Source organism: Apis laboriosa, unplaced genomic scaffold, assembly GCF_014066325.1.
Source record: "Apis laboriosa isolate Shangri-la unplaced genomic scaffold, ASM1406632v1 scaffold23_cov150, whole genome shotgun sequence".
Taxonomy (NCBI): domain Eukaryota; kingdom Metazoa; phylum Arthropoda; class Insecta; order Hymenoptera; family Apidae; genus Apis; species Apis laboriosa.
This window is the reverse complement of record NW_025222452.1, coordinates 3,466,082-3,479,021: the sequence shown is the minus strand read 5'-3', so window position 1 is coordinate 3,479,021 and position 12,940 is coordinate 3,466,082. Positions and strand designations below refer to the sequence as shown.

Here is a 12,940-nt window from a genome sequence, read left to right as displayed (position 1 = left end):
ATTTACAAAAATTGAGTTTCTTCTAATCGATAATTATTCGTTCGAAAAAAAAAAAAAAAAGAAAAAGAATCAACAAACGACACATCAATCATTCGCTCGATATCGTACACGCGAATTCAACGAGAAAGGCGCCCGCGTTCGTATCGAAAACGTTGTTCGATACATTGTAATAATTCACAATCTGTCTCGACAATAGACTATACACGGAATTACGCGAAGCGATTTTCCATTCCATCCATTTACCATCTCCCGTCCCCACCCTCCATTTCCCGGAAGTCATTTCTTCCCTCTCGTGCAAAACTTCACGAGATTTCGAGGTACGAAATTAATTTCATCGTCGCGCGGTTTTCCCGCGCAATTAACGCCGCCGATATCGAACGTATCGTTTCCTTTTTCCTCCCCATCCCATTATAAATAACCACGTCCCTCCCTTCTCCTCCTCCTCCTCCTCCTCCTCCTCCCCTCTCCTCCTCGTCCGTAATTGTCCAGGAAATTATCGGTGGTGTTATCAGCGGCGTTGGGAACGTTGATGATAACCGGGTGTATCCGCGGCGCGCCGAAACTCCGACCGGAAACGCCCGAGTTCTAACGTTGATGCACAACCAACCGATCTCGCGCGCCGCTGCACCCCTCCCCTCCCCCGTAATTTTACAATTTCCCCTCGCGCGTATCCGCTTCCTGCGCGGATGCGCGACGCGTCCAAGATACATACCGCGTAATGTACACGTGCACGCTGTAATAATAATAATAATAATCGCGCTCGGGAAATTTATAGTTTGAAACTCCTATCCCTCTTCCTCTCCTGTCGTTCGAACGGGTAAGGGAAAAGAAAAGAAAAGAAAAAAAGGAGTAGGAGTTTTCAGGAATCGGAGAGGATACAGGTCGAGGATTCGTCAGATCGATCGAATCGATTACGTATCATCGGTTTTACGATTCGTTATCGTTAAAATGGAGGAGGATTTATTTCTCGAAGAATCTGATTCGAGATTTTGACGATTCTTCAGGATGGGTTTTTGTTACTTGTATTCGAATGACGATTTGAAGAATATAAAAGTTATAGAAGCTAGATATAGGTGGTGGTGGTTTGTTAGAGTTTGTGATAGAATTATTTTATGGATTTTTAGTTTTATTGGGAATGAGGGATGGTTTAGAAGAAATTTTGGAGAAAAAGATTATTCCAGTTTGTTTTATCTTTCGAGCGATGGTAAATGGATGTAAAGTTAGTAGAAACCAGAGATGTAACATTGTCGTTCGAATTTGTGAAATCGATCGAGTTATGAGTTGAGTTTTATCGAATATGGGGAATGAAAGAGTTACGAAAATAGTTTGGGAATTTCTTTCTGGATGGGAAATTTTCCAATATCTCATTTTCGATGATATTTTAAAAACTTTTTAGACGTAGGACGACGAAGTAAGGATGCTTTTGGGAAGGAAAAAAGTCAAAATGGTATTAGAATGTTTCAAGAATTCGAGACAATTTTGCGGGAGCGGATATCGAGAAAAGTCAAAGTAGTATCAGAAAATTTCGAGAATTCGAGACAATTTTGTAATAATACTATTATCCTCGTTCAACCAAGGAAGTTCACGTGTTATTACATTTTTCTTCTCGAGAGTATAGTATTTCTCTTCTTTAATTTTTGAACTCTATTTTTCATCTCTATTTTTGTTAATTAAGGAAAAAGTACTCTATATAATTTGTGTAATATAATATCACGAAATTTCTTCTTTTATAATTATTACAATTATTTCAATTTTCCTCCGCTGAAACGGAAAATTTTTCTGTATTCGAATTTCTCTATGTTTCGAATACGTTATATACGTGCAATTTTATTCTAAAAATTCACTCTATTCATTTTTCATCATCTGTTACATTTTTTTAATTATATGTATTAAAAAACGATATATAAAAAAAGAAGTGCAAATTTGATCTCGTTAGAAGTTTTAATAATATAGGTATTTTTAATGTTTTCTAAAATATTTCGTAAATTTTATATTACAGCCAAGAGAAGATATAATAAAAATCTTTTTATTTTTTCCTACGTTATGAATATTTTGTATAAAAACAATTTAAAGAAACAATTGCATATATTCGTTTCTCATTAGTATAAATATTACAGTATCTCCTTTTCATTATCTTTCAGAAATATGATAAAATACATTCGTTCGTTTTCATTCGAAATAAAAAAAAAATTCATTTATCGTGATTTTATGATATCTGTCAGTAATGGAAATGTGTATCAAAAAAATTGCTCGAAATGATAAATTTTACCTCATTTACATTACGTCCGTCAGTCTTGTGCTTATGATAATAAACGAAATCTCTCTCTCTCTCTGGAAGAAACACGAAACCACCATTACAAAAGAAAAGTTGACGTTCTCCGTTTCAACGTAAAACCATGCAAATTTCTTTTAAACTTGTTTCTTCTTCCGTTTCTCAAATAAAAAAAATTAAGTTAAGGAATCGCGTTATCTCACGATTTCTTGCTTGTTTCCTTATCACTAACAACGTGAAACGCACAGCGTGCAAATTTACTGGTTGCAAACTACTGGAACGAGTGCCGAAGAAGAACAAGTCTTCAATCAAACAAAATTTTAACCGACTGATTAATTTTTCTTTACTATCAAGTAATATCGCCAGAATTATTTAATTAATCTTTTTTAAAATATATATTTTCCGTGCAAGTCTTTGCTTTATAATAATTCTAAATTTATATTTATTCGATTCTTCGATCGAATAATAAATAAGAATTAATGAGATTCGCGTGACGAACTCGAAACTGGTTTCACTTTAAGCACACAGGATTCATCGATCTACGATTCTACTCGCCTTACATTTACTGGCAATTTTTTCTAAGTTTCATACTTGATGCACCCACACACACACATACACACACACACACACACGCACCCACAATGGAACTTTCATTTCGCATCCCTGAACTACGAAACGTCAGTGGCGAAAACGGATGCGCGGGCTGAAGAATGGGATTTAAATTTGAATGAACGAGGAGGGAACGTGCGAAGAAATAGCGCGATGTATCATCGTTAGTAATAAAATATGCGAGATCTGGGTTAATGACCGCCTCCCTGATTGCATTACGCTACCATTTTGCTATCCTATATCCTGCTCATCGTTGACTCTCCAATTTTTTCCTTTTTCTTTTTTTTTTTTTTTTCTCCCCTTCCCCACTCGCATGCGCGTTCTCTCCGTCATTCGAGGATGAGAAACTTGTGAGTGAGTGAAGGTGAACGTACCTGAGGATAGTCGCCGAACTTCGACTGATAGTCGAATACGTACAAATACGAGTTTCGACGGGATTGGCTGTGAAGATCCGCCGTTCTCGTAGCCGGTGCCACGGTGTTCGCATCCCCCAAGGCTTCCAAGGTTTCGTCCCTGAAAGAAATATTATTTCTAAATGGCGAATATTTGCGCGTAATATTATATTTGCAATATTAAAATTCTAACGTCGATTAACGATTTCTCTCCTTTTTTTCTCACACCGGTCTTTTCGTTTCATTTTCCATTCCAATCCTCTCTCTATAAAAATGGAATTTCGTGAAACACGTGGAACGAAAAGATAGTCGGCAATTGGAGCGGATCTGAGATTGTGCAACGGATTACTTTTTATATTACTTAGTCCGCCCATTGTGAATCGAGAATGACACGAGTTTTAGAGAGATATTACGAGATTTAACGAGAAATTGTATCCGAGAGAAGAGAGAGAGAGAGAGAGAGAGAGAGAGAGAGAGAGAGAGAGAGAGAGAGAGAAAAGAAAGCATAGTTTAATCTTTGCTCTCACTTTATGTTGACCGGATGTTGCACAGGCCGTTCCCAGTCGGTGTACTCGTTGATTATCGTCGCCAAGATCTCCGCTTGATGATACGTGTACGTGTTACGCACGAATTCCCTCAGGATTTTCGTTCTTCTATCAGCCTCGATCCCGTATTGCGCGTCATCCGCTGTTAAAGCGAAATACGCCTCCGACCGGACCACGCCAATCATCAAATCGTACCTGTGAAGTAAAATGGAAAAATCTCTGTCGTCAAATTGTATCCAGAGACGCATCGATACAAATTCGAGTGAGCCAGAATACGAACTATTAGCGAGAATATCGAATTAAAGTATTCATCTTGGAGAAGAAATCTCTCTTGTTATTAAGATAGGTTAAATTTTTCGATGGATTTCGATGGATGTTGATTTACTATTGATTCAATTGATTCGAAGGAATCGAAAAGTTGAAAAAAAGGACGAGCGATTTGGAGAAAAATATCGAAAGGTATATATCGTTAAACTTGAACAAACAAACTTTTTCTTAAGAGAGGAATTAAACATTTTCGAAGTTTTCGAAATGATTTCGATGATGTTGGACGTTCGTTCGTCGAGGGATAATTGATTAGTTTTTAATTCATACTTTTCAATTCAGAGAAACAAATTTAATTATCGAACTTTTTAAGCTTAAACTTAAAACTCGATAAACTTCAATTTTTTTTTTTCTCACTCTCTAATTTGATTTCCTGACAACCTTGACAACATTCGAGCGGTGCAACCCGGCGCTGTTTTTTTTTTTTTGAAAGCTTTCATTCGCATCACGGAAATATAACTTCGTTCGCTGTATTAATTTACATACAATTTAATGGCATTTCACTATCATAATGATGTAAACAATTTTGCCTCATTAAGCGGGATTATTCGTGTTTACGTATCATTTTGAACAGAAATGACGAGGCAAATATTTCACAGTGGTAAATACGAGTGCAAATTCGAAAATCTTCCTCTCGCGCAAATTACAAAGAATGAAGAGAGCCTCCAAAAATGTAACGAGAAACGTCTTGTAATAGCAACGACTCTTCAGTTTAAAAATTATTTCGACATATATATAACTCTCATGTTTTGAATAATTTTAATCAAAAATCGGGGAAAAACGACGTTTGCAAAATTAATTGCGAGTATTAGCCTCGATTAATAAAGTACACTACTCGTGTACCACCCGCAACGAGGAAGAAGATCTGTTTTTATTTAATTCGTCGGTGGAAGTTACAGTTGTACGTATCCCCACTCTACGTATTCCATCTCGACACTCGATCCCGCCGCTCTTCATTAACTCGCAACATAATTACACGCATGCCTCTGCCCGTCCCCTCCCTTCCACCACCGTTCAACTATGGAAGGAAGGAAATGAAGATGGAAATAAATAGACGGATAGACAGATGGGGAGAAAGAGGGGGAGGAGGGGGAGGAGGATGAGAGAGATTCTTTATTCGAGACAAATTAACTCGAAGCATTGAGAGCGTTTCCAGTGAACCAGGTATATTCAACTGCATTGAGAGGAAACGGAACGGAGGCAAAGAAACGCGGCTTCCAACGATTTTCCATTCCCTTTAAAGTCGTCGTTACGCGTCTGCTGGCGTAAAACACCCCTCCCAACACCGTTTATTTATCGCGGGGGGGCGGGAGAGGAGGTTGAAGGAGCGAACGCTCGAACGAAGGGCTACGCGGAATGAACGAACACGGGTGAAAGAACGAAAGGCACGAACGCTCGAAAGAAATGCGACGACAAAGGCGGACAAAGAACGATCGCGGCAAAGGGGGAAAAAATCGGAGGGGAAAACCGGTTGATGAGGGAAATTCGATGACGCCTTGGGATTTCCCTGTCGCGAATTTTTCTCTTCTTTTTCTTCTTCTTTTTTTTCTTTTTTCTCAACCCGGGACAGCCGAGATTAATCCCGCAACTTTTACATCTTTCCTCGATCGTTATTTATCAGTTTGTGAGTTATTTTTATAAACGAGAGGGATGGATCGGGGGAGGATTCGAATTTTTTGATTATATATTATTTCGAATATACCTTCCCTGCCATTATGTAAATTATGCACTTATATCAGTCGACCTCTTGCTTTAATTTCGAGCCAGCCTCGTAGGAGCGAGGATTAAATAGGACGAAGTCGCGTTTTGTAGTCGTATCAAAATTTAATTTTAATTCCCAATTACCTGAATGGTGATTCACTGAATATAAATTACATTACGTGCCTCGATGTTTGATTTCAGATTATATTAAATAAGATATAACTATATATATATATAGTCAAAACTGTAATCAAAATTTCTCCCTTGCTTTGAACTTCTTGAAAGAAAAAAGAGAGAAAGAATATATGCAATAAATATATTTCTTCCTTTTCCAAAATATCGTATTCCATTTAAAAAGTGTAAAACGATCCTCAAACGATAAAAAAAAAAATTCGAATAAAAGAACCAACCAAACTTTTTTTTCAACGAATCATAGAAGAAATCAAAAATATTAAACGTCTTGCTTTTTCTTTCAATTTTTCGTCGTTTCTTTCAATTTCTTCTTCGCGCAATCTTTTTTTTTCTTTCTTTTTCCACGAAAAGCAATCAGCCATCGTCGTCTTCCGTTCTGGCGAACCAATATTCACGGAATTAAGCCACGCTTAGCTCCCCACGGTTATTTCGTTATTCGCCGTCGTCGTGCGAGTCTTTGTGCGAGCGACCGACGAGCGAAAACATTTTTCCGTGAGTCCCCGCATAAACACCCTTGTTGGCTGGCTAAACGGCGATGCAATTGTTAAATTACTTCAGCGTGGGCGGAATAGCGTTTTGCCTGGACGGGCGACGGAACGACGGGACAAAGGGAGAGAGACTGGGAGGAGGGAGGGGTCTCGTGACAACGAGAACCTCTAAGAGGAAACTCGAGTAATTAAAAGTGCTGTATGTAAACGCGTTGCGTTGCGTGGGTGAGAAAAGAAATAGCGCGGATAGGGCGATCGTGGGACGGAAGATGAATAGGAACGAGTTTGAGCGGAAATTAGGAAACCGAATTTTTTTTTTATTAAGTGATCGAAGGCAAACGCGAAGAATGAAAAGGGACGAGAGGATGAAGAAATTAAAGGAGAGGGAAATTTATTTAAGCTGTGTAAAATGAATATTGAGTGGAGTGGATTCTAATCAATTGAATTTGAAGAAAATTTATGACACGTATGTGGCTGACCAAAGTGTCCAAAAATGGCCGGCAACTCGAAAATATTGATTTTTCGAACGAGGGAGAATTAAAAAGAAATAGCAAAAATAACTTAAACTCTAAAAACTAAAAAAGAAGTATATCTTTGGATAATTGGAATATTTTTTATCGATTATTCGAGTTACTTGAGCATGAATTTCAGTGAAAATTTGCATCGTGCAAATTAACGAGATCAAAAGCGCAGCGAGTTTAAACTCGAAAAGATATTTCAAGGAAAAGGAAGTAAGATATTTGAAGGAGCGAGAGAGGGCAGAGGGTGGACAAGCCGGTGACAAGCAAACAAGAACGAGTAGATAGTTCAAAGTAGAGATAAAAAGAAGAGCGGAGCGAGAGAGTGATCAAGGGAAAGAGGGGAAATAAAAAGAGGCAGAGATTTGCCAAGACAGCGAGATGTCATGAGATAAAACGAGCGCAAATGAGAAAAAGGGGGGAAAAAAAAGAGAAGATGAGAAACGTGAAGCACGTGCGAAGAAGAACGTGGAGAGAGGGAAGAGGAAAGAAAGAGGAGTCGTGCTTGTTGGCCACAATTCACGTGCCGAATAAGAGAAAGTCATTTTTACTTTTCCCTGCGAATTTTCTCAATTAGCGTACATTAGTTTAACCAACGTAACGAGACCACTGTTTTATTTCAATTTTATCTAACGATATAATAGGATTGTTACATTTGATAATAAATTTCGCGAACTTCAAATTAAACGTCGTTAAAATTAATAGATATTTCGTTGAATGTCACTATGAATACTTTATCTTCGAAGTGATATTCCCCTTTGACTTTATTCTATGTATTATAATATCGAAGGAAAGCATTTCGATGACTTTTAATGACAATTTTGAAGAATACTCCACAAAATCGAATGAATTGAAATTCGTAATATAAAAGAAAAAAAGGAATCTGCTCTATAAATTTCATAACTATATCAGAGAATCGTAAAAGGATTTTCATTAGCGTTTATCGTGCGCTTTCATCGACATTGAGATTTATATGCTATAAAATTTAACAATCTTTCCTCTCGTTCTCTATTCCTAAAGTATTTCACGATCTTTTTCGCTTCTTCCTTCCAATTTCAATTTTCTTGTTTAAAGTATTCAAGTGTGGCGAAAGAGAGGGGTGAAATTCCTCGTCTGACGAGGCGGAACGAAGGAATTAAGAGTAAAAATGCATGGAGGAAACGGAATAAGATCATAAGCGGAGGGAACATAAGAAGAGTTACCTCGAGAGTTTCGCTACGACGTCCTTCCGCAATAAAATGTTGTTCAACGTATTGATCGTGTCCACTTGCAGGGTGAAGTCCTGATCCTCGGGATCTCCTGGATCAATCACAACTCCGTCCACGCTGGGTCCAAAGGCGGGGGCGAATTCCAATCCTTTCACGGGTACGGAAACCAGCGCGTTCAATGGCACCTCTCTCAGACACCTGAGCAACGCTTGAGAATCACTTGCGGCCTGGACAAATAATCCACGTGAGTTTTTTTTTTTTTTTTTTTTTTTGAATGTTAGATAGACGAACAACGTGTAGAATACGTAATATAGAATGCATTTTTTTTATCATATACATCGGAGGTTCCAGAATTCTTCAATAGAATAATGGAAAGATTTATAAATTATTACATATCGAAATAGTATGGAAATTCTCTCCGTTCTTTCGCTTTTGTTCATTTTTATTATTATTTATTGATCATTATTTGAATTTCGAGTGGCATTTAAAATATTTTAACAATTGTAACAATATTAACAATATATCGAAAATTAACGTAAATATTTAAATTCGCGTTTAATTTATAAATATATATATTATATTATATTATTTATATTATTTATTTATAAATATTATTTATAAATATATATATTAATAAATAATTATTTATATAACATATATCATCACATTTATTATTATAATGAATCATTGTAATATACAAATGAATGAAAATTAAAAATATCGCAAAGTTATTGGTCGTTGTACGTGTACGGTCGACAAAGATCGCGCGTGTTTATATACATATCGTATATGTGATTTACGTCGTACGTATACGTCGAATTTCGTAGCGGTTACGGCGACGACCTCTAAAGGCCTTATTCCGTGTTGGACTTTCGACGCAGATACATCGGAGCGCTACGCAGTAAAACGAAATTAATAAGGTAACGGAAATAATTTATTCTTAACAATTTATTATCAACCAATATTTAATAATTAATTAAATAATAACAATTACGTATCTCATTTGTTTATTCATTAGATATATATATATATTTATTATTCGATATTGTATATTACAATAAATATTCGTATTCTACACTTCGTTTGTGATAAAGAAAAACGAAAAAAGAATGTTCGCGTGTTACTTAAGATTCGAGGGAACCATATATAACGATAAAATCGACGTATAATATTTCGTAGACAAAAGCGTATAATGGTTTCGCGTGCAAACGCGCGTTACAAACACGACTCGCGTTCACAGACGTTTCCAATATAAGGTGAATCAGCGATTGGAAACGCGAATTCTGTTAACCGTGAATCGTAATGACGATGCACCGATTCGCTTTAATTCGGCCACGCGCAAATGAATCGCTTTAGCGACTGTAGGGGCCCTGTAATCGCCTTTGGAAATTCTGCTCGAGGCAGACCTCGTGGTAGGCTAGCCGCAATCGAATGTCGATCTCGTAGCTGTGTGTCGAGGAAATTTCGGGGGGGAAGGGACGAACACCTACCTCCCTCCCCGCGCCGTTTCGTCAATCTTGCGCCCGGTAGCATCGATTCGTCGCTTTAACGAATTTAATCGACGCCCTAATATGCGTCCGGAGTGCTGGACGGAAACGTCGATTTCGCGGAGGAGTTTCCAATTTTCGGCGGCGGGCCGAAAAGGAGGAGGAGGAGGGCGAGGGGGGCGGTTTGACAATTTCGCCGGGGAATTTTTGGGGGTTGAAGTTGTGCCACGGCCTCGTTTCTCGCTCCGTGATTGGTTTTCTCTCGCCTGCAGCCCTGGCACACATTCTCGCGCAGCTAAACCGTAAAATTAGACCGACAGAGGTCTCGCCCTCCTCTCTTTTCCGCGTTCGTTTGATCTCGGCTCAGGCTCGGATACGCGAACGATCGAACGAGGGTTTCTTTCGAATTTAATAATATTCGGATTACACGATAAATTTACGAAGAGGGAGGCCCCTCTCTTTCTTCCATCTTCGTGATTTCTATCTTCGAAGACGACGAATTCGCGCGTAAAACGAAAGGGATCCTCGATTTATTTTCGATTCAACGGCGAACGTGGAATTTCGACGATGATACTTCTCGCCACTTCTCGCGACTAAAAACGCCAAGTTTCCTACTCGAATTCGAATGATTGGCTCTCCCTCATCCTCTTCTAATCCTTCGGCTCGCAAATCCGATCGATGAAATTAATTTCGTCATTTTTCTCCCGTAACAAATTCAATCAATTTCTGGGGGCGGTTATCGGCTCGCATAACATAATCCCGTATTTCCATTTCGATCGCTTTGCTTTTCTTTTTTTCCTCTCTCTTTCTCTCTTTCTCTCTCTCTCTCTCTCTCTCTCTCTCTCTCTCTCTCTCTCTCTCTCGTTTCCGCCTCTTGACAAACGGAACAACGGGTATCCGTCGGTTTCAGAGGGTGGAGAATTTGGTCCGGGAAACAATCGGGCCGCACTTAGCCCGATTCCGCGTTTAATCGTTATTTTCAATCGGTTGAAAATCGAGAGGCTGTTTAGGTAGCCCTATCTAGAACGTGTTTCAACGTGGGGAGGGGAACAGGAGAGGAACGAAGAAGTGGATACGTACGAGTAGTCGTGGCGCTTTTCGTATTGCCTCTTGACATCGTACGATCGAATCGAGATTCTTTTTTTTTTTTTTTTTTTTTTTACCTTTGCGCACAGATCCCCCGCAATCTCGAGTTTCCACGGAAACGGAAATTATATACCGATAGGAATTCGATTCGGATCCTCTCTCGCGACTTAACAATCCCGTATCGTCATTTTTTATTCTCGAAAAGTTATATTGGGGAAATTTTCTACGAACCTTGCCTAACGATCCAATAATTTCTAATCACTTCGAAATTAGCAACAAGCCTCGAGCGCAATTCGCATTCCTTGGATAGAAATTCGCTGGGTAATTAGGGGACGCGAGACGAAAGTCGGAAACGGATCGGTCGGGTAATAAATTAAACATTTTCGATGTTTTTACGTCGATTGGTTACGCACTGGAAATTATATCAACGATGCGTTTCAATTAAGCTAATACGCGGGACGTCCCCCCTCCCAGTCGCGAGGACAACGTTCGACGTCGCATTCCGGGTATATACGCATCACGATACGAAAAATATCCTGCGCCGTCCGATGCAATTAAACGTATTCGCGATACACGGACGAAAATAATGTCCGACGACGATGTCCCATTTTTCGACAAAATGTTTTCCTTCGTGTATCTCGATTGCCGGCGTATACCGACGTTCCGCATTTCGATCCCCCTATTTTTTCGCGCTCCAACATCCCTTGTGCGCTTTTGTTCTAATCACTGTTAGCGCGCCGTTCCGATACCATCCAATTGTGCTCGTGTTCTTCTTTGTGCTTTCCCCGTGGTGTCCTTTTATTTTTAGATTTCCCTTCTATTTTCCTTTTTTCTTTTTTTTCTTTTTTTTTTTTGAACGGTTTTTCACAAACGTCTCGAAATATAAATATCCCGAGCGTATCGGGATCATTTGTTGTAACATTATCTCGCGTAAATCCCTACACACAGATGTTAACTTTTGAAGTTTAAATATTGATTTTCGTCAAAAATTTCACGGAAATATAATACGTATAAAATTCATGCGCACGTCCGGTTATATAAAAAAAAAGAAAAAAAAAAAAATAAAACGCAGGATTGACGTATTCGATAAATAGTTATTCAGTCATCCGAAAAATATTTGTTCGATCTGTCTCTCTCTCTCTCTCTTTCTCTCTCTCTCGCCTTTATCCCATACCCACACGTTATCTCCTTTTGAAATAATAATTTCTCCCGATGTAACCTACTTCCATAACGAAAGGATTTTTTAAAAGCCTCAAAAACAACGTGGTTGCTCGTCGCGTGTAACACGTGTGCGCGTAGAAAGGAAAAAACGATAGAGAGAGAGAGAGAGAGAGAGAGAGAGGGGAAGGGAGAATTGTTTCTCTCACGGGGAATGTCTGACGGGGGTTTATTTGCTTCGGAGTTGTCGTCGAACCGGGGACCTTAATGTAATGCACTCCGGGCAATACTCACCCACGAGCAATTTAGATGTTTGGCAACTTGCAGAGCGTAATTTGCGGCTCCTCTCACGAGCGCCCACGGTGAAAGCGCGCTCCCAGACATTAGAACGCTGCGATGAAACAACAGACCTGCAACAATGAAAAAAAAGCAATGACCGGATAATAAACGTTTACTCATCCTTCGTGAATCAATATACGTGTGTAATTTCGAACGTAATCGTATAATAATCGTGAAACGGAGGATTACATTTTTCGAGCGGGGAAGAAATGGATGGAGAAGAATCAAGAGGAATAACGAGAAATAAGTTAAGAATAATTTAATTATTGGAAAATAAAATTTTGAATATATTGATTATTATTTAGAGATGTGTAGAGAAATTAATCAGATAAAAGTTAAAGCATAATATTGATTATTGTATAGTTGTATAGTTCGAGATTACGCGTTTTTTAATGTATTCAAATAATCATTTTAAACTATTTCAACGCGATTCTTCGTCTATTCTTCCACGAAACACGCGATATGCATCGCATAAAGAATCCTAAAAAGACAGACAAAGACAAGACAGACTTCATCTTCATCGTTACCACGAATTGATTCGAGTTACTTGGCATGAAAGCAGCGCGTGTAGCAGTTTAAAGACAGGATTCTAAATGACGGAGAAGAGAGAGCGAGAGAGAG

General features: G+C 38.7%; 1 protein-coding gene across 1 annotated transcript in view; it reads right to left on the bottom strand.

Moving 5' to 3' along the window:
* The window catches only part of LOC122713460 (neuroligin-4, Y-linked), a 252,666-nt gene that overhangs the window by 11,221 nt on the left and 228,505 nt on the right, over positions 1 to 12,940 (bottom strand). Inside the window, exons 4-7 of the mRNA XM_043933929.1 lie at positions 12,275 to 12,390; positions 8,244 to 8,476; positions 3,801 to 4,013; positions 3,256 to 3,394 (exon numbers count right to left, since the gene is read on the bottom strand). Coding sequence (XP_043789864.1) covers positions 3,256 to 3,394; positions 3,801 to 4,013; positions 8,244 to 8,476; positions 12,275 to 12,390 — 701 coding nt within the window. The remainder of the gene's footprint in view (positions 1 to 3,255; positions 3,395 to 3,800; positions 4,014 to 8,243; positions 8,477 to 12,274; positions 12,391 to 12,940) is intronic.